General features: G+C 36.5%; 1 protein-coding gene, 1 long non-coding RNA gene and 1 pseudogene across 2 annotated transcripts; 2 read left to right on the top strand and 1 right to left on the bottom strand.

The window, feature by feature from the left end:
* The first annotated feature begins 923 nt into the window (after positions 1-923).
* On the top strand, positions 924-1,569 carry LOC105128268 (uncharacterized; annotated as a pseudogene).
* An 866-nt stretch (positions 1,570-2,435) lies between these two features.
* Positions 2,436-3,749, top strand: LOC105126143 (uncharacterized). Its single transcript, XR_842358.1, has 2 exons — positions 2,436-3,334; positions 3,428-3,749. It is a non-coding gene; the product is annotated as an uncharacterized LOC105126143 (long non-coding RNA).
* A 4,257-nt stretch (positions 3,750-8,006) lies between these two features.
* On the bottom strand, positions 8,007-22,064 carry LOC105126145 (uncharacterized). The gene is made up of 14 exons (XM_011026914.1): positions 21,862-22,064; positions 19,136-19,681; positions 17,781-18,998; positions 17,347-17,674; positions 16,639-16,888; positions 16,341-16,557; positions 15,878-16,230; positions 15,192-15,734; positions 13,669-14,866; positions 13,013-13,363; positions 12,630-12,676; positions 9,502-12,031; positions 9,266-9,414; positions 8,007-9,172 (listed from the first exon to the last, which is right to left on the bottom strand). Exons 1-14 carry the CDS (start codon positions 21,985-21,987, stop codon positions 8,896-8,898), a joined length of 8,133 nt encoding a protein of 2,710 aa, XP_011025216.1. The 5' UTR covers positions 21,988-22,064; the 3' UTR covers positions 8,007-8,895.
* Positions 22,065-22,448: the final 384 nt, after the last annotated feature.

The following is a 22,448-nucleotide window of genomic DNA, read 5'->3' as shown; positions in this document are numbered from 1 at the left end:
TGGCGAATTTCTGGACTTGGTCAGATACTTCTCGGTATAATTCCTCAAAATGGTTACAAAACCTCAGCAGGAACCACATTCTTGTTATTCCTCTTCAAGTAATCAAACATGTCACATACTATTCGAAACTGCTGCTTCTTATATTTCGTACTAGTCAAAATATCAATCATTTCATTACAAGCGTAAGGCTCTTGGGAATAATTCTCTTCATGCCCTGGCCACATAAAGAACCTGAACGCAATCTTTTCCTCGAAATTAAGCCTACCGAGCACCTCAAGGACCAAGTCAGTAATCAGCTCTAACCTAAGTTTTCGAGGGCTTTCTCCACATTATGATTATTATGAATAAAATTCGAAAAACTAGAGCTGCCCATTAAAATTTCACAAGCTCTATCAACGCCACACTCTCTAACACGATTTCTTCTACACCCACTCTCAAATGTCTGCTCTAATGGAGCGACATGAGAGCATAGAAATTACACTAGCGGACAAATTTAACTTTGTTGGAATAAGAGAAAATGAAGGACTAACGAATTTTTATAGAAAAGCAAAGAAAGGTAATTTCTCTTAAAAACAGATAAATATACAAGAATTCTTCTCATTTTCTGAAAGTGTTAATATTAAGAAGAAGAAGAAGAAGAAGACCTTTATTTTCTTCTTGAATTTCAATAAAAAAACTCCATGACTTTAAAGATTGGAGTTTTTTTTTAAAAAAAAATTGAATGGTGAGAAAAAATAATTTGAGAGCCAGCAAGGGTGAACAAAAAATTGATAAAAATAGCTTAGAAAGGGCCTCCAAGAATGGCGCAGCTATATATATATATATACATGTATTTTTTTCTTTTTTTGAATTTGGGCCTATGAAATGACTCAACAAGGTTGCGCCAGTGAACAAGAATTTTTTTTAATTTTCGACATCTTTCCATGAAACCATGCCATATTTTATTCCTTGAATCTAATGCTGAAGCGATCGAGTCTCTGAAATCACTTTTACTACAAGAACTTGAAAATGGCCAAGACGAAGGGGCTTTAAAGATTATAAAGCTTTTAGCATCTGCGCAACCGGAGGTAACTGGCTGGAAGTTTTTAATGGCAAGATTGCCGAACGAAAGGGGTCGAGCACATGATGCTCGCAATTTGTTTGAAGAAATTCTTGTCGTTAATCCTTTGTCTTTTGAGGCTTTTGTTCGAGAATGCACTACTAATGGACCGCTGTGGAGAAGGAGAGGCGGTTATTAGAAGGTTACTAGAGGCTTTAGATATTTCTGGAGAGGAGAATAAAGTGAAAGAAGCGAGGGACGTGAGGCTGATTGTGGCACAGATACAGTTCCGGCAAAAGAATGTGGAGGAGGCGTTGAAGAGTTATCAAGAGTTGTCAAAAGAGGATCCTAAAGATTTCAGGCCTTATTTTTGTACAGGGATGATATATAGTTTACTTGATAGAAATGAGGAGGCAAAAAAGCAGTTTGCCAAGTATCGTGAGCTTTCGCCGAAGAAGTTTGAGGTGGAGGGGTACTTGAGGACCTCATTATCAAGGATGAAGCTTTTTGGGTGAAATGAGAAGGACTGAGTTTTGGTTTTTGAAGTTTTTGTTGCATACTGGACAAAAACAAACATAAATAAAACATAAATAATAGATTTATGTGGTTTTCTAAAATCGGGTACGTCTACGGAGTCAGCAGATTGTATATTATTGGAGGAATGATACAAATACTTAACTCAACCCAGTACAATCCCACTTAACCCGGTGTTTCACTCTTATACTCGGTGTTTCTCTCAAATCTGTATTTTCTCACTCTCACAGTTGCAATCACCACACTTTCACCCTTTTGCTCTCACCACACTTTCACTACACTTATTACATTGCTCTCTCTTTATCTCTATTTATAGGAGAGCCTTGGCAACTTGGTTGAGGGTGGTTGAGGGTGGTTGAATGGTGGTTGGAAGTGGTTGATGGTGGTTGTTAAAGGAGAGGGTGGTTGATGGTGGTTGAGAAAAAATGTTGACAATTTGCTACACTATACTCAAGTAGAAGAAGCAAGTGTTATATCAGACCAGGACACCCTTATTTTCAGAGAGCAGAATCTCAACAACACCATCAATCTTTCATCAAGACATCCAAGAGGAGCATTAAGAGATCCATTTGTGATCGTCATTCCCTAAACTCTTGACGACACCTTTTACCATTATTTCTTGCCATTTAGGAAAATTATTTTGTGGAGTACCTTCCTCGCAGTAAGAGTGGCATGAACACAGGGAAATTCTAATAGGTTTTGTCACTTTTATCTTGATCACAATCATGACCATTGAGGAATGCCCCCTAAAAATGAAGATAAAAAGATTGATCTCCTCCATCATTTTGTGAAGAAGGAGATGCGATCTGAACAAACAGGGAAAAATCCTCATAATGTGCTACCTAGATTAGATAATTTTTAAAAATTGTATCTCCACTACCTTTTAAATAAAAGTAATAATATTTCTCCATGTCTAGTTTATGTATCATATCACAGGGCATTGTTCTAATGAAGGAATGCACAAGTTTCTTGTATATCAAAGGAAAAAAGTTTTGATGATTAAAGTTCTGTTTAGTTGAGTCTGGGATTCTGCTGGAGATGAGTGTTTGATTGTATCTCAAGCAAGTCATTCTTTTTGTCTTGCACTTGACTGTTTTAAAGCCAAGGTGTTTAACTACTTGAGCAGCCAAATTTTAGCTTTCTCTCATTGTTTCTAATTTGACCATCACACATCCAGTTTCATTTCTGAGCTATTTTCTGAACTATGTACTTGCTTTTTAATGTTAGTGAGTGCACTATTCCATCCCTGGGGTGTCTTCATGACCTCACTCTTAAAAGTTGACTAACGACTTGGTCACTGAGACTGGTGGTATGAGTTGATTGAATGTTGATCCATTCCTGAAATGCTGTGACTTGTGAGATGGTACAAAAAGATTGGGAGAATAGATTTTTTAATTGATCCTCTGATGGATTGTAGCCTTGATTGATCTCACCCCTTTTTAGGTTGAAAGGAACTAGTTGATATAGAGGTTTTATAGACTGACAGGGAATGGTTGAACCATTCTTTGTTTTCTATCGAGAGACTGAAACATTACTGTTATGGAGCTCTCTTCCTATCAAATAGACATGATGCTGATGTATTTTACGTGCATGGATATTTTGGTTTTTCCATCTTTGTTTCATACCGTGTTCACTTAATTTAATGACACCTTTTGTTACAAGGATGAGTATGATCTACGAAATATGTGTGGAGCTTTTCTAACACAAGTCCAATGCTCCAGTAGTAACTGAGCAGAGTAGGGAGCTGAGAAGAGAGAGAATGTTAGCAACCATCTACTTGTCTATAATTTATATTTGGGGTTGAAATCATAATTTGGTTTCTGTTAAATACCTGAGAAGATATTTTGATTGCAGCAACGGCCACATCATCCTGTTCGCCCAATTCCATCACAGCTCTGGTGCAAGAACTTTGGGACTAAAGATTACAATGACGTGCAGTAACTTTTGGAGCTTCAGTTGTAACTTTCAGCATGGCAAAGCGCCTGTTGTATCTTTTGATTGCAGGTTTCAGTTAATTGAGAATGTTCTGGTAATACTAGAATAAGATTTAAATCGTACAACTTAAGGAGGGGGTTTGATCATACTGTTAATAAATTGCCCTGTCCTGTTTTCTGCCATCAAGAAAATGTTCAGACTGATGTTTGAAATTGCAATTTTGATGCTATCTTTTTCCTTTCTTTATAATCTGAGCCATACCATGACTTCAATTTCAAAGGCTTGACTTTGACAATGCAAGAATTAGCAGAGCAACGAGAGAAGGTGAGAAAAAACTGATTGACTTGTGTTGTAGGGTGTGAAAGCTTGTTAAATAGTAACAGTTACGAGATCGCAGCTGAAAACCTTTCTAGCTACGGGCGGCTCAGGCTGTGGAGAAGGGCTTCCAAGCGATCTCATGCAAAGGTGGTCAGGACTCTTTATTTCATGTGAAAGTGACCTTCTCCATGTGTCGCCCTCGACCACAAATAAAACGTCGAAAATGAGTGAGGACAACCTTTCCTCGTAATGAAGGAAAACCAAGGACAAATGAACAAAGACCGTAGTCACCTCGCCGCAGCTGGGAAAATGATAAAAAAAAGTGTGCCTTTCAGAGTGTTTGGTGCTTTGGTTTGGTTTGTTTTAAAAGATTTTGAATTTTTTTGTTTTAAATTAATTTTGAATTTGTGTTTTTGAATTGTTTTGATATAAAAAATAAATTAAAAAAATATTATTTTTATGCTTTTATAAAAATACTTTAAAAAATAATTTGTTCCAAACACGTATGAAATACTTTTTGTGATGACTATTCATTAGGCAGGTGAGGAAGGAGTTTTTGAGCTGTGAATTTAGTAAATATTTGAGAATGTAATATTTTTATAGTATTTTTTTATGATTTTAATATGATATAATATCATAATATATTTTTCAATATAAAATATTTTTAGAAAACATCATCCAAGACAGAGACTTATAATTCTTCAATGTTTTAACGTATTTGCACTATATTTCAGGAAAAAGATGGATTAAAGGTGAAAGATAACACAGTAGAATGAACAATGATGCGATCTATTTGGGTGAGACTCTAAACAATCAGATGCCTATGATCCAAATTTGCTTCCTGGCAACTGAAATTGACTGCAAGCTTGGGGTTCTCATTGAGCGGTCAAACAGTCCCAGCTGCGTCGCAAAAGATGATTAAAAGAAATAGAAGAGTGAAAAAGGAAATATGCGGAAAAACGTTAAGTGGCGATGAACGATGATGGTGGTGTCTTCTTGCCCTCCTCGGGTAGAAATAATTGAACTTTTTGACACGGGATCCACACGACGAAACCTACCCAGGTACACCCAAGCTAGATCTTCTGATTTATGCTTTATTTTATTCCTCCAACAAAGTGAACTTTTAAAAGTTAATAAATTTTTTATTTTTAAATATCTTTATACCATGTGCTATTACTGAAAATAAATTTTAAAAGATTAAAAAAATAATATTTTAAATTATTTACAAATAAAATTTATTCGTACTCTGAAAAAGACATCTCTGGTCCCCCCTTTGTCGGAGACGTGGATGCATGAACGAGGATGGACACTTTCTTTACAGGGGAGGAAAAGAAAGGGGTTTGTATTTCCAGAACAGCCCATAAATGATCAGATAAACCAATCTGGTGCTTAATATTTCTAGTAAATACACTTTGATCCCGATATGATAGTTTGCCTAGCACTCTTTACTTTTAGGAATTTCTTGCTCCATGAAAATTGTTCCACATATATACCTTAATAGCTAAAATAAAAATATAAAAGGAAAAGGAAAATCAAGTATTAACCAAAATATCTGAATCCACGTGGCAGGCATTGACAGGAGACTCGCCCGCTTAAGTGGCCGTAAACCTACCCGATTCAAATCCAATCCGCCCACGTGCTACCAGCCCCCGGTCACTTGAATTCCAACACATGCCCTTCCTGCCCGTTATATCACTGGGCAGCCTATCACGACAGGCTGATATAAAAGAATAAATTATAAAAAATAACAAATATTATTTTAAAATAAAATAAAATACTTTCATGGCCCGAAGTGAATAATAATTTATCAACTCATTATGAACAGACCCCAAGCGTGGACTTGGTTGAATTATTATTATTATTATTACCAGTCAATATTTGAGATGCTGTGAAGCTCTTTTCTTTTTTCTTTGTTTTTTAGATTTTTCGATTCAGCTAGCAAGGTCTGCGAAGTTCTAGACTTGATTGAATCGAGGGAAAAATAATGTGGAGGGTAGCGCGATTTGTGGCGTCGAATGTGCGCAGTTCGTCGCAGCGGCGGTTTTTATCCGCAGCTGCGATTCCTGGTGCTTGTATTGTTCATAAACGTGGCGCTGATATCCTTCATGATCCTTGGTTCAATAAGGTTAACATTTCTTTATTTTTATTTGTAATGGTATTTTCAAGATGGTTGTTCTGCTACTCTGTTCCTCCTGGATCTTTCTTTTTAGTTTATTAGTTGTTTTAGCAAGAAAAGGAAGATCAAGATTTAGTAGAATTCGTGAGTTGTAGTGAATCTGAGATTCTGATTTAGCTGAATAATACAATACTGTGATACATTGAAGTTTTTAATTAGGTTTTCTGCATAGATTGAATCTTGCAATTTCTTTTTGGGTGTGCTGTTTCACAAAACGGACACCACGGTTGCGTCCGGAATGGTTGAAAATGCTAGGAACCAACTTGACTCGGCCTAAAACCGGTCAAAACATCACTGAGTTGGCCAAAAAATCAATCTGACCGAGTTAACTCAGGGAAGGAATATTCTGTCTCTGATGAAGAATATTCTGTCACGGAATATTCTCTTACTGTCAACGGAATATTCTTATTCTGTCAAGAGAATATTCTGTCACTGTTAGATGATGTGTCTGATGACATGGCAATGTGGACCCTCTATTGATGACGTGGATGGTGACTCAGTGCCACGTGTCGGATGACTTGGCTGTCTTCTCAGGTAAGATTTCCGGCACTGTCTGGTTTTTCCGGTCTCACCACACTTTCACTACACTTATTACATTGCTCTCTCTTTATCTCTATTTATAAGAGAGCCTTGGCAACTTGGTTGAGGGTGGTTGAGGGTGGTTGATGGTGGTTAGAAGTGGTTGATGGTGGTTGTTAAAGGAGAGGGTGGTTGAGAAAAAATGTTGACAAAAATGTTATGTTGACAATTTGCTACAGTTTTGAGGTAATAATGATTTGGAGAATTCAACTACTCTCCAGATAGAGAAGGAAGACATTGGATTGTTGGGTAATAATCCTCCATCTCATTTTGTTTAGGATTGATCTGGAAACGTGGCTGAAGTTTCACCAAGGATAATTAAAAAGAACAAAGAAAAAAGAACTGAGTTTTATAGAGCTGTAACACTTGCATTGTTACCACAGCAATGGTTTTGATCATTCCTTTTGAGGATTGTCTACATGTTAATGCTAAAACTATTGGCTTCACTTGCAAAACATGATATCTTGTTGGCCTGCATTTCTTGTGTTTGGAATATTATGGTTTTAAAATATTCTTCAGATCAATCTTGAAATGTGGAGTTAGATAATATACTTGCTGCACAGATTTTCCTGATTTCCTTAATGAATTATCAATCTCCCATGACTTGGAAGTAAATGCATTCTTGTAGTATTTGATATATAATCCAAACTCCATGATGTGCATTTAAGGAAGAGATTTGTCTCCACAGTTCAATTTTTTTTTAAGAAACACTTTCTAAAACTCTGTGAGTGGTACTTAAAGTTCTAATTAAGAGCAAATACCATTTTAGCAATAGAGAGGGGACCCTAGGAATGAAGTTTCTCCACAGTTTACTATGTTTGCATATTGATTGTTATTCCTCTTTGCAGTATTGTACAGTCTGTGATGTCTAAATGGTGTTCCTGGTTGGAGAGAAATGATTGAATTTTAATAAACCGGTGCACTTCAAGACAATTGTTTTGGATAGGATAGTTTTCATTTCTTCTTTGTTGCGTCATGGTTTTTATGCTTTTAGGGGAATTTCCTTGCCCATTTCGGCAGGATTGGGCTGCTCTTTCATGATATTGCTTTCACGTTTTTGAGAATGGCTTGTATTCTCCATCATGCTTTTGGAATTCTTTTCAGTCTGTCAATCCAATTTTCTTCTTCTAGGAAGATTTTGTTATTTTGTTCTGCTTCTTCCTGGATTACTTCACTTTGATTTGAAGAGTTTCTAAGTTTGGCATTAATTGTGGATTCTTTTCGCTTGCTCTCTTTACTATTGAATTTTGTTTACTATGAAAAGTGAAGGGTTGCTGAGTGTGGCATGAATTGTGGATTCTTGTGTCTTGGTTTCTTTGCTATTGAAATTTGTTTAGTTTGCACGTGGCTTATATAGATTATTCATTCGTGTGTACTTATTCCTGCTAGCATTACACAAGAATTATGCAGTGGACGCGTCATTACTTTGGGGAAAAAATTGGCCTAAGGCCCTCCTGTTGGTTCTTTGCAATGACAAGGCCACAGGTGTACTTAGACCTTCAATCTTTGGAATCGCCAACACTTTTTGAGGGCCTTTTGGGCCATGCCATACAAACGGAGACTTGTGGTTTCCTTGAGTTGAGTTTATAGATGAACTATGCCTTTAAGCTCATGTCAGGCTATAAGCTGAACTGAAACTTCTCTATTTTGTCTTTGTCATCAGAGTTTCAGCCAGTATAGAAATTCTGCCAAGCTCTTGAGTTTTTACAGTTAGCTAGTGATAAATATAATCTGGTGAGATCTTGGCTGCGTCTTCCATGATATAATTATTCACTGGACAGTTGGCTTTGTTAGAGATGTGCATCACTGGGAGTTGGAGCTGCAATTTCTTTCAGGTTATTATGTCATGGTAGTGAACGTGGAGGATGATGAGGCAAGATGGAGAGTGTGCAATATAATAATATGGGTAATTTTGAAGTGATTTATATTAATAGAGTGCACATTCAGGATGCCTTTATGGAGGGAACGGTTCCTTTTATCTTGAGAGGCTGTATGGTGTAAGATTTGACCATTGACGATCCTGCCACTGGAGAGATGAACAAGTCAGCATAAATAATTGAAAATAATTGCAGTATATTACAAGTTTTTCGTAGGTGTTATGCCCTCATAATATTTCTTTTCTTCTTTCTCCATACAGGAAAAAAAAAAAAGGAAAGGAAAGGAAAAATCACACTGCTACAAACAAATGCAGAAGAAAAGGTGATTTTTTTGAGAAATATTATTTCCGTAATTCGTTAAAGGTTTAAGGCCACTTGCGTTTCCGCCCTCCTTTTCCCTTGTTTTTCTTAGACTTGCTGTTTCCCTTCCCCTTGTTCTATATATCAGGATTGCTGCCTCCGGTTTCAACATTACTCTGTGAAATGTTTATCTCAACTTCAGCGGAAACGCAACTCCCCTCAGCCTTGCTGTTATTATATTCCTCATCACGTTGGCCATCTGACGCAATGTTTCTCTCTGACATCTCTCTTTTAAGATTTTCATCGTGTTGCAAGAATATCTGGCTTAGAAAAAATTCCACCATGGGCCTTCTTGACAGCAGCTTCTCGAGAAGTTCTCCAATTGTAGAAATGTCGCTCTCATGTTCTGGTTCCCTGAAAATAAAATATACTTGAAATATTATCATAGCAAGTAGAATGAAATACTTCATTAAATACCATGGATCTAGGCATCATGTTTACACTGACCTCATTTCTAATGCAGCATCAAGTTGCCCCATTTCGTGAAGCATGGTGGAAGCTTCCTCAAGCAGGTTTTTATTATCGACACCGGGAGGGTTCTGAAAATTTTCATCAATTGCTGCTTTTAAAAGGCAAGTAATTCTGTCTATATCTACCTGAAAAATAAAAGATAAAATGATTAGCAGAAAGAGATAACCATTTCTCTGAGCATGCTAAAAAAATAATTCGAAAAGCAGCGTTACCTTAAATGTTGGATCACATGCAATATTGCTTCTTTCATCTACTCCATGGGTCGAAGATTTTAGTGCTTCAAATATTTCCCAAAGCCGGTCATGGCGCAATGGAGGGTTACCCTCGTCCTTTTTCCCGCACCTCGAGTTCCAGTTCACCGTATCTCCAACATTAGATGGAAGCTCAGTTATCTTCCCCAGATTTTCAATGCCCTGAGACACTATTCCTTTGAATGAGCTCCTAGTGTTTGCTTCAACAGCACCCGTGTGATCCTGAGCTATAGCATCAGTCTTTGCAAACAAGACTCTTAATACGTTGTCTTTGCTTTCATTGATCTTCATGTCCACAAAAATAGCATCTGGACATAAAAATCTTGAGCAATTTTTACCAAAACTCACAACTACCAGAGGATTGCCAATCTTGCTAAATGCTTCAGCTACCACAGTTGGATTTACATTCAGAGAATTATGTTCCTCCCTCTTCCGGATGGCATCATAAAACTGACTCGGCAGTTTTTTGGTGATATACTTCCTACCCAGCAAGTCAGAAAGCAAGCCTTCACACCATCCAAAGTTCACATAAATTAAACATATTATGACAACCAATCTCAACACTACTACAGCATGGTAGTCATTCAGGACCTTCACGTTCTTCTCTGATACTCTTATCCACTCCATCATATCCTTATCATTATAAAGCAAGAGGTGAGCAGTGTCAACAATAAACTTCAGGATGCTTTCTGTAGATTGGGGTGCAAGTCTCGTCAAACTTTCAAAAGTTGGACTCCCATGGCCTTCTTGGTAGATAAGCCATTCAACAAAAGAAGACTTTGTTGTCAAACAATAGCCTTGGAAGTAGGATAACAAAATTAGTTGGCGTTCAAGCATGTACAAGAAACAACCAGGCAAGATATAATCTCCTTTCCTCCAGTTGGCATTATAAGTATCTACTAGAGCTTCATGCAACTTCCGCATGTAGGACACCTCGCTCACATTCCTACAGAGATCCTCAATGAATGCCTTCCATGAAGAATTCCATTGTAAACCATCTGCCATCTTCTCATATAGTTCACATAACATCTCACCAGAACCAAGAATCATCGATGCGATCCTTCCAAGTTGCGCATAAGACATATTGTTCTTTGAGCTCACGTCTTCAAAGATAACTTCCTTGAGTAAATTCCTACAAATCGCAGTTCTCCTCAACGAAATCATATTCTCTTTCAGTGATTCTCTCCAGTCCCAAGGATAGATGCAATCATAGAAGCATCCAGTTGCCAGTCTAGTGAATTTCTGCAGTGCCTTGATATCACCGTGTTGACTACTTAGAAACTGGCATTTCAAAAGAAAGTTTGCCACCTCATATATATGAGTAAGAGACCTGCTTTGGCAGAAGAGGGACAAAGAATTCCTAACTGATAAATCGTAAAGGGCTTCAAGATTGGTTAATACATTCATGCCAACAGAAAGCAATTCCGAACACCAATAACCCTGAGCAGCAGTGACAAACTGATGAACATCTACAGAAACCAATTTCCCCTTCCTTTGGATAAATTTTCTGGGTATGTCCCTCACCCACTGAGCATCCGAGATCATCAGAAAATAGATAGTGTTCAGATTATTAAACTGTCTCTTCACGCCCAAGTAATTCAAGCAGAATTCACCAAAATCTCCATATTCACTTACATCTTGCATTTCAAGACGTCCAAGAAACTTGAATATGTTCACAATCTTATCCTTCCAAAAATTCCAAAAGTAAACAAGTGTCTCAGCAGAGACCTGATTTTTCAAAAAGTTTCTCTCTGACAACCTTGCTAAATCAGACACTAAGTCATTTTCCCACCAATACTTTGAGGTATTTAAATGAAGATGCAAGTCCAGAATCATTCGAGCTGATAATATTTCACCTCTGATACTACTATGTCTCCGAGAAGAAACAAGACATTGATGCATCTTGAATAAGTTGTGCTGGCTATTCAATAAAATTTCAGCTTCTGTGTGAACAAACTCATAAAACTGATCTGACACATCCTTCGCAAGTAACTTAGCTTTTGTCAAAAGTTCCTCTTTCTGAAGAAACTGCTTTAAAGGCCAGCCTTTGCTTCCAGTTGACCACAGAGAGTTTGCAAACACAAACCACAGAATAAGCAATGATGCCTCCTTAAAATGTCTACCCTTGCCCAGTAGATCTGCCTCAAGGACAGGCTCGCCTTTCAGGTTTGCAATGCCCGCCGCCTCCAGGAAGTTCCCTGATTCCACTTCCAATGACAAAAGCTCATCAAGGCAACCTAAATTAGTCAAGAAAGTACGAGCTGAAGACATGGAATCAAAAGCTGTAACATATTTCATCATGGCTCTGTTGTCATTGAGCTCGTAATAATGACGAGCACAGCTCTCCAGAAACTCCTGTTCAATTGTATCCATTTCTCTGCTTCTTTGATCTGCAGTCCCCTGTTGTTTCCAGTACTGTATATAATGCAAGCCCGTGTCGAAGAGTTTTCCTTTGGTACATGCAGACAAGCACTTGGAGAAATTGCAGCCTTTTGCATATACTTCAGCTGCAGAACAATAATTTTTAGCAAGAAAAAAACATTCTCCAGCTCTTTCCATTGCAGATTCCCCACATTGCAAGTAAATCCTACCTGCAGAGGACAGTAAATCCTACTCGGTAATAACTGCAACTTAAGGTTAAGATCATCCAGTCAACTGCAAATCTGTGAATTTCATAAATAATTTTCTCACAGAAAAGATGGTGCAATTTGCAATGAAGAATATTAATTCAGTATACAAGGGACACAGGCAATGGTCATAACTAGCAGAAACATTAGAAAACCAAAAGTGTAGAGTAACAGTGGTGGCAAGACTTTTCTGCCGAATATATTTTCCATCGATCAGCTCATGTTTCTGTAAAAACGCTGAAAAAGAAGTGAAGATAGCACTAAAGCATACCTGCCCTATCATACTCCTTCAACATGTAAAAGCATTCGGCAGCATACTCAGCCTTGCCTATTGATTCAAAAATTTCTGCAGCCTGTCTACGTGCAACAGAAGCCATTTTAGTATTTGAACTATGCATCATGTCAGCAGCTGCTTTAAGCCCAGCAGCCTTGGACAATTTCTCCCCATATTCATCCCCTGCTCTTTCAAAGCACATAGCTGCCATCTCATATTTACCCTCATGTAAAAGCTGTGTGACACCAACAAAAGGTAAGAAAAGGCAAGTTACACTTGTATGAGCAAGGCGAGACGACGAGAATGCAATGTTAAAGACACTTTATGTCCTTTCAAACAAGTAGGAATGGGATGTTGAAAACATATAATATCACTGAAAGCAATAAACCAAGATATCCAAACTCGCAAAATTGTTGTGAACAATATGGAATATGGATAACCAAGTGAATGCATCAACTTTCGATCAATCACAAAAAATAATTAAATAGAGAATGCATATAATTTTTTTTTAAGAACGTCAAAATCAAGAAATTATAAGTTAAATGCTACATTAGTATAACAAGAAGCAAACCTTGTTACCCTGAGACTTCCACTCTTCAGGACTGCTAGAAATTTGCATTGCCTGGGCAAGCGAATCATCCAGTTTACTCACTTGGACAAGGCCCTTCTTCGTCCAGTAGTCAAACATTGGTCTGGAGAACTCCTCCACGTTCTCACAAATCCACAGCCTTTGCCGTGTACGAGTGATAGCAACGTATAATTGCTTCAACTCAGAGCACAAGACATTATGTTTTGCCGGTTCGAAACTTGGAAAGGATGGGGAATTGGCATCAAGTAAATCTTGTTCCTTCATAAACTCATAGATAACTCTCCATTTATTTTTCAAACGTGACGATCCAAAAAAGTTGTACAAGAGGACATCCTAAAAAAAAGATGAGGCAAAGAGTTAAAAGGGTAAAGATATCAGTGGCTAAAAGAAATGTGAATGTTTTTCAAGATTGTGAGCATCCATCAGATTTTAAAACAGTATCCGCTCTGGCACCGCATCTATAAACTCAAACAGCAATTTAGAGCTAAAGAGGTACAAATTATCGAAAGGTTGAAATTACGAGCATGGTAAAAATTATCGATGTGGTGATCAAATGTGTTGACACGCCTGGAAAAAATTGCAAATGATAAAGATAATGTTCTGAATAGGAAAAACAAGATGGACAGTAAACCACTGACCTGAAATTCTAGGCCCTTGCACTCTACAACAGTCAAAACAAGAGCATGCTTCCCAACATAGTTATCAATCTCTTTCCTAGCAGCATCATCCCGCACCAATATCACCTGCTCTGCTCCAAACCCAACAAAATTGCTTCTCACATTCCCACTATTCCCGAAAATAGTTACAATTGCGTTTTCATCATTTCCAGATTCAAGTAAAATAGGAGCTTCCCCGTAAATAAGACTTGTTTCAGGGCTCAAAGCATCAATAAATGAAGGGAAAAAACGATAAAGAAGATCAATAACACTCTGAGCTAACTTGAGCACACCAGCATGGGTACGAAAGTTCTGTTTCAAATGAAATATTTTAGATATTTGACCTTTCTCCCTTCTGACATTTCCCACACGCCTTGATGCTAAAACAAACTCGTTATAGAACAAAGATTTTATATCTTCAAACCTAAAGTCAATCCCCCTAGCAATTGTTTGCGCTGTATCACCACAAAAAACAAAACCCTCATCTACATTCCTACAGATATGTTTGAAGAGAGCAATCTGCCTCATTGTAAGATCTTGTACTTCATCAATATAGACAAAATCCATCGCATCACCCTCATACTTGTAAGTTTTAAGACGAAGATGAAGATCATTTACAAAATCAGCCATGTCAAAGTCACCATTTTCTGCTTTCATCTTTTCATAGTCTTCAAAAATATCATATATTAAATCTCTCTTCTGCCTATTTAAAGTGGATATACGACCTTCTGACAGAAAAATATAATCCTGTCGGCTCAGTCTGCCATCACAAGACTCTCCAGTTCGCAGGCCACCTTTTATATGGGAAATTATCTCAGTAAATACTCTGGATGAATCAAGCTTTTTTTTGAATTTTTCATTGAAACGTGGCCAATAAACTGCACAAAACTTCTCGAAGTTAACCTCCTTTGTTCTTATAAGAGTTTGTGCTGAGATTGATCCTGAATTCCCTACTTTTTCATGCAAAAGCTGCCTCGTGTCAGAAAATCTTTCAAAGTACGAATTACCCACTGTTCCATCGAGCATCATTAAAAATTTAAAGAAAGTGATAACAAGTGGGTATGACTTTGGAGGAATATCTAAGAAAGAGTTTGGAATATCTTTGAATTGTGCTGCACCATCAATATCTTCCATATCAACTGAACTCCCTTCTGCTGAGTACTTTCCACCAGAGGCAAAGCTGTACACACACAACAAGGCTAATATAAGAAAACAAATACAGAAAGCACGGTAATTTTAGGAAGAATTTTCCGAAGTTTAACAATAATGGAATGGGGTGATCTGATTAATAAGAAATGCTTATGAAGTACAGAAGTAAGCTAAGCTAATTTTAAGGGCCTGCTATAAATTTCTAAAAGTTCAATCCAGCAATGCATATGAACAAATGCTTACAATGAAATTTCCTTAATAACAAGTTACATCATGAAAAGCACGCTTTGCAAGAAAAAAAATTTAACCTGGAGGTATCAGCTCCAGCGTAGTGTATTTTCTAAAACAATACAAACCTTTTCAATTGTATCACATGATGCTTGATGGCATAACAGAGTTTTGGACTGACTGTCACAAAAAGTTGACGCAAGACAGTTTCTTTGGCATCTCCAACACCATCCCCATCAGATTTAATGTCATCAGCAACATTGTTTCTCCTGCTGCTGTCCTCTGAAGTATCGAAGTATCCCTCTGTTGCCGTATGAAATAGTTGCTCTTTCTTAAACAGCTTCATTGTCAAAACAGTTGTTTTACCAGTCCCTGATCGTCCTAGTATAAATGTACTTCTTTGGAATATGATGATCTCGAGTTCTTCATCAGTCACTTCAAATGGGAGCTCCAATTCTCTTCCATCACGGTCAGAAAGCAAGTGGCTCACAACCCCAGAAGATAACGAGTAGAACTTCATCAGCAGCAAACTATCACTCACTTTTGAGTTCTCTACATAATAGGGACGAGGACCACCAGCATTTGAATTGCTTCTTATTTCATTGTTGCTGCAACTCTTATATCTGGGAATATCAAAGGAGGTTCTCCAAGTTTTTGGAACTTCCAGATCTCTGAACAAAAACAAACAATAAGAAAAACTCAACAAAAGAAAAGGAAATCTAACCGTTTCAGCCAAATTAAAGCAAATTTCTATGTAATTATTGAGGAACACAAGTGCACAACTAGAGATGGAATAAATATAGCAAAGACATACCCCTCTAGACATTTCTCATTGCAATGACTGATAAAATCGTCAGTGTACGTCTCAAAGATGCCCTCTAGACGTTTAGCCAATATAGGAATATTTTCTAATGGTAATAAATCCCAAACCTTCAAAACTTGTTTGTAGCATCTTTCCTTCGCTAGGTCAATTGAACAGATTACATAAAGTCCTTCAACCTTGAACCGTTTCAAGATTTGAGAAGAGCTTCCGCAAATGAAGTCCACACTCCTTCTCTTAGGACGCCAGCCACTGGAAAGTTTCAGTAGAAGGTACAGAACAAGTGTCTTCATTCTTACTGATGCTAGGTTGCCAAATGATTTTTTGAAGTATTCACTGAAAAGAACCTGGACCGCACAAATATCAAAAGAAAATAACTGTGATGCTTACATCTGCCATAAGGAATGCCATAATACAAATATGATGGATGACAGAAACGTAACTATGAGATAAATACCTTCCATCTAGCACTTCTGAATAGTGCACTGTCACCCTTAATCAAATCATCCAGCTGATCAAACTCTTTCTTGACTTCTAAAATGGCTTTGGCCAAATCCTTGTCTTCATCAGCATTAAAGAAACAATTGCGTTCCTTAGCATCATGGACTAACTTTTCCCAAATAGATTCACTATTTGATAGGGTTCTTTCATTCCCCAAAATCCAAAGACAGTGCCTGAAATGGCATTAAAAAAAGGTAAGAACTGTCGTTAGAACAATTAAAAGACACCAGGAAAGAGCTAGTTGGAAGCACTACCTAGCCCGTGTAAGAGCAACATTAATTCTCCGAGGATCAGAGATGAACCCAATTGCTCCACCTGTATTGGATCTCACGGTTGATATTATTACGATGTCCTCTTCGCCACCTTGAAATCCATCGATTGAACTCACCTTTACGGAAAAACCATCAATGTTTTCATATTTCTTGCCAAGCTTCTCTTGAATCACACCAACTTGAGCAGTGTATGGAGATATTACACCAACTCTAACCGTTTTTCCACTCCATGCTGCATGCAGAAACATCAAAGGATGTCAAATAATAATAATAATAATAATAATAATAAATGATAGCAAAATCTTGTGGCAGAAATTGTTTCGATGAAATGATGTTAAGCCAGAAGTTTGTCACAGAAAAGCATCAAATTCGTACTGTCTATGCTTTCTTCAAAAGTGAAAGGTCATTTGCATTGTTTCACTTCTCTATTATTAGTCTCTCTGAAAACAAGATGTCAATAAGCATTGACTTTAAAGGAGCTAAACAGTCATACAAGTGTTTTTAATGCAAGATGAAAACACCGTCAGAGAAAGTTTGGTAGTTGAAGATCATTTAATTTCCTCATATGCCAAAGCAAAACAATTGTAAGCATCAGTTTGCACAGAAAAATTCCAAGCCTTCGGCTGTAATCATATATAAAAAGTCCTAAACACGATGGTAACAGAAACTTCAAGTTCTTGCATAATATACCTTCGTACAGCCTTCGCAGTAATTTCAGCACAATGGCTACCTCAACCATATTTTTCCTGCTATGCCCAACATCATCTAGCTCTTCTCTTCCACCCAATACATTTATGAATGCATAGGGACCAAACATTGGCCCTGGAAGATAATGCTTTACATAACTTCTAGCCTTGACATTTGGTGCATCTAAGATCTGATTGAAGTAGAATTTTGAATTAGGGAAGCAACTGATGGATGGATGCATTCTGTACTGCATATCTAAAAGATGTTTTGAATGACCCAATGAGCTGAGCCTTTCAAATAAACTCCTTCCAAAGCCAGCCTTATCACAAACCTAAGAACCATAAGCTATAAGGAGCCAATAGTGTAGAAAGTAACAAATCTAAAATTCAGTTCAACAAAAAAGACGATAATAAAACAACGAGGTAGCATTTTCATACATTTCTTACGACCATAGCTGGTAATTGACACTCATCACCGATTAGAATAGCATGCCTAATACCAGGAAGTTGTAGGGGTATTGTTGATTCACATTCTTTTAGCTGAGCTGCTTCGTCAACTACCAAAAAGTCCAGTGGTTCAATAGGCAAGAAATGTAACTTATACGAACTAGAAGCTGTGCACAAAAATAAGGTTGCTTTCTGGAAACAGAATTCCTCTATTGACCGTTTGTTCATAGTACTTGGAAGATCCAGATGGCGGAGAGAATTCCATACTCTTTTCAACATAGTAAGGCATTCCCTTCTCTTTAGTCTCAACCGCAACAATATATCGTTAAAACCTCGGAAAGAATACTTATCTAGCCCTGGGTGTGAAAAAACTTCAAGCAATTCATCAGAAATCACATCCTCATGGAATAGCCAAGATTCAAAAGAGTTAAGTAACCCCAACAAGAATACGATGTTCTGAATGTTATGTTTGAGAATGCAAGTTTCTGGTATGTGAGTGCATAATAAAGTGAGGCATCTTTTTAGAGGCAACGCAGTAGAGCGGAATCTATCTCTCATAAATTCGAGAAACGTTTTGAGCTCTCCTTTGAGTGCAACAGCTTGATAGCTCCAGGGTTCCCTTTTCCCTTCATTTTCACCATCATGCTCCTGCATTTTGATTAATTCATTCTTCTCGAAAATGGCATACTGAGAAACACAATCTTCGAAAAAATCAATTGTCGAATTGAAACAATTCCACCAACCAGTCAGAGGTGCAAAGCACTCTATAAGCCTTTTGACACGATAATCCAAATAGACTTCCTGAGTTTCAGAATCAACTTGGAGTCTGTCCTTATTCCCAAACAAAAGAATATCTCCCACAGAATGAAACAAAGAATCGGTTCCTAAATCTGCTTCATGAGATTCTGTGACCAGCTTGAGCACCCTAGAGGCCACTTCTGTAATTGAAACATTGGTTGGGCCACATGTTAGAGTTCTGCATTTCATTTTTAGGAGGCTAAAGAGCAACATACTGACTGTTTTGGTTTTCCCAGTCCCTGGTGGGCCCCAAATAAGTTCAACTGCCGACTTATTGTTGCCTTGCTTTTTAAGCAGACATGCCAAAACCGCCTTGCTTTGGGATTCATTCAGTTTAGATGACAAATTCACAACACTCTCATCATAGATTGCACGTTCCCGCATAGAATATTGGTTGCAATTTTCCTCAACCTGTTATCCAACATGGAAACTCAATCAAGTTCAAAACAATTTATTACATGCAAAATCTACATGATGGACTACGGTAATGCAAAATCTACATGATACTAGAGACAGTAATCACATTCGTGTGTATATATATATCTTACCACAGAATCAGTGCACAGAATCTCTTTGATGATATTCAAGTTTCCGAACATGTGGAGTGCATTCCATATTCTTTTGCTAGTTGTTATATTAGTCAATGAAATCACAGTAAGTGATTTCTGCAGTCCATCACTAATTTCAATGTCTTTTTGCGCCTTGACTGTGAAAGAAGTATATGTAGCAGCATCCTCGGTCTCGTCTCCTCTTATAGTGGTGACCACAGCAAATGTCCATGTCCATCCAACCCTTTGCAAATCAGAGACATTTTCAGGTTTAGCACCTGTTAAAATAACGATGTCGCCGGGCAATGTTTTGGAATGCTCGTTGCCGCTGCCACGGGATCTGTTTCTCCAATAATCAATATTAACATCATACAATAATGTGTCGTGGGGCTTGGCCTCAAAGAAGGAAACCATTTCAGCAAACGGTGCTCTGGAAATAATTTCCATGCTTGAGCTCAATTGTGCACGGGTTTCTTCCAATAAAGGAATTACATATGATCCAAGATAATGCCGAACCGAGTAAAATGACTCTGGAATATTTTCCACCTACAAAGGAAAGGAAAACACGAGGTCATTCAAAGGACATGAAGGCACCCCAAAACTTGCTATCTCCAAATATTCGGCTGCTACAATAATCCAATCTCTTTACACGATGCGAGGACAGCTCAACTGCAACAAAATTATTTCCAGGGAACACAGCGACTAGTTTCAAAGTTGAGGAGCTTTCACAAAAATATGAACAACACTGAACAATATTTAATTGTATAATCAAATTACACATTTATTTAACAGGTTGCGCCATTGCATCGCTTAAAATCGCAACAAGATACTTTGTTAAGGTTAAGGTTGTTTGTGCATTATATAAATATTAATAAGAATATTGCTAAGGTTGTTTTAGCATTATATAAATATTGATAAGAATATTGAGGTTATTTATCATATTGAAATCAATATAAATGAAGATGTTAATGCTGATTTAATTGTGATAAATGATAATATGTTAGATAATTTAGCTTTTAAATTCAAAAAATATTTAGAGAAAAAAGGTTATGTCTCAAAAAATAAGGTTGAGCGGTATTTAGGTGATGATTATGAAGATTTTAATAATTTTAAATTAGATATTTGGAGTTAATGGAGGTATAATGCTACAAAATATAAAAAAAAATTAAGATGGTACAACACGTATTAGCTATCTTGGTATCTACAGTTGTTTTTGAAGCAGCTTTCAATACTGACAATAATATATTATATCCATTTCAAAACTCTTTATCTCTATCAACAGTGCAAGTACTTGTTTATTGTTAAAATTGACTGAATTTAGCACCAATTTCAATCAACATCAAAATCTTCATGAATTATATTGAAAATTCTAAGATGATTGAGTCAGTAATTTCTTTTACAAATTTAAATGTAGTTATATTATAATATTATTTATTTGCATATGTTTAATTTAACATTTTAAATTATATTTTTGTAAAATTTGATGAAAGTTTGAAAATCTCAATTGGTTGTTTGTAAAGTTATATTAATGATATTGGTGCAATCTTGGAATATAATTGTTTTGGTAATTTACTTTACCTTGTTAATTCTTTTTAAAATTTTGTATTATTAATTTTTTTAATAATTGAATTTTAATATGTTGCTAATTTATTAATGTTTCTTTGTAGAATTATCCTTGCTGGATCTTTTAACTTTTTTTGTTGCTGAAAGTTTTGGATGTAGCTGTAGTGCTAGTGCTAGATTTTTTTCTTCAAATTATACCGGATGTTTATGATAATTTATTATTGGTTGCTTATGTATCTGCTTGCTAATGTAAACTTTTTAGTGTGAATATTTTTTTTAATTTGAGGTATCAAAATTTAATTATGCATCTTATATATTGTATTGATTTAAATTGTTATAATCTATTTCTTTGTATATTAAAGATAGCAAGAAGTGAAGCATTTCAAAAAAATATTAATCTTTTAATTAAATTAAAAAGCTTATAAGAAACTAAATTAAATTAAAAAACTTTAGAGAGTTTTAATTAAAAAGTATATAAACTTAGCCCAATAAAAAAATTTAAAAGCTCAATTTAAAACAAGTCTATCTAGAAAAATTCAAAAAAACTCATTAATTTGATGATTAGTTTATTTAGTTTTAAAACTAAAAAATTGAATTTAACCACACCAAACAGATTTAATTTAAACTAGAATTTAATTCAGGTTTGTTTGAATTTTTAAAAATTTAAGTTATTTAATTCGGTTTGTTTTTTTGTTATTTGAATCAAACTATGAACAGGCCTAGCGGGTATCAATGCCAAGACCTTTGGCACAATTAATCAATCATGTAGTAGCATTAAGACTAAGACATTTATCTAAACAGCTACGAATTGTGAACTCCGAAAAAATATTATGACACCAAGCGTGCACGCAAGAACAAACTCCATTATTAAAAGAATTTCCAAAACTCTCCATTTTTATGGTGAGTTGGAGCTGCTCTGCCTCAGCTTACGTTCAGGGCAAGCAATGTGCAATTCAAAAAGGAATGGACTTGTAAGGGTCTAGCCCACAATCGATGTAACAACCAAATAATTTTCTTAAATCAAGAAGTTGTTAAATAAAGGAAACGTCAATTCACAGCTCAGTAAAATAATCCAAAAGCTGCAAATAATAATCGCATGCCAACAATCTAATTTTACAAAATAAATAACTAAAGAGAGAATGGAAGGTAGAGAAGGTAAAAACCTTGAAAAGATTTTCATTGAATATATCCTCAAGAGACCATGAAAAAACGGTGTCAACGAAGCCATGATCATTAGTAATTTCTTTCTTCTTCATCATCTTGCTTGAACTCTCTGATCTTTTCATCATCAATTTCTCGTTTATCTGCGATGATGAAAAGAGCTTCCTACTTTCAAACTTATAAAGGAAGGGAAAAAGGTGGTTCCTTCGCCACAAAGAAACAGGTATAAACACCGAAGGAAAGAAAAGAATAACTTTAACTATACAATGCAGTACGGAGGCGGAAAGAAAGAGACAAGCATTATCCCATCTCTGTGTTGCCTTTATTATAGGTAAGAGGGAGTGTTGCTTCTTTATTATTGAGAAAGAAAAAGGCAGTCCCAGGTAACAGGTCTTCCCTTCTTCCGTGCTACTGTATCGCTGGGGAAAGAACATAAAAGGTCGGTCTTCCCTCGAGTCTTCTCGTATTCTGGTTCCTTTCTTGGCTTCAAAAAGCTCCTTTTCTCTTCTTTTCTTTTCTTTTTTTCTTGCGCTCCTTCTCCACATGGAAATGTCATGGGTAGTTTATGAGAATTTGTTTTCTTTAATTA

The sequence above is a fragment of the Populus euphratica genome, unplaced genomic scaffold (genome assembly GCF_000495115.2).
Source record: "Populus euphratica unplaced genomic scaffold, PopEup_1.0 scaffold1.1, whole genome shotgun sequence".
Classification (NCBI taxonomy): domain Eukaryota; kingdom Viridiplantae; phylum Streptophyta; class Magnoliopsida; order Malpighiales; family Salicaceae; genus Populus; species Populus euphratica.
The sequence above is the reverse complement of the archived record's forward strand: the minus strand, read 5'-3'. Positions and strand labels throughout refer to the sequence as shown.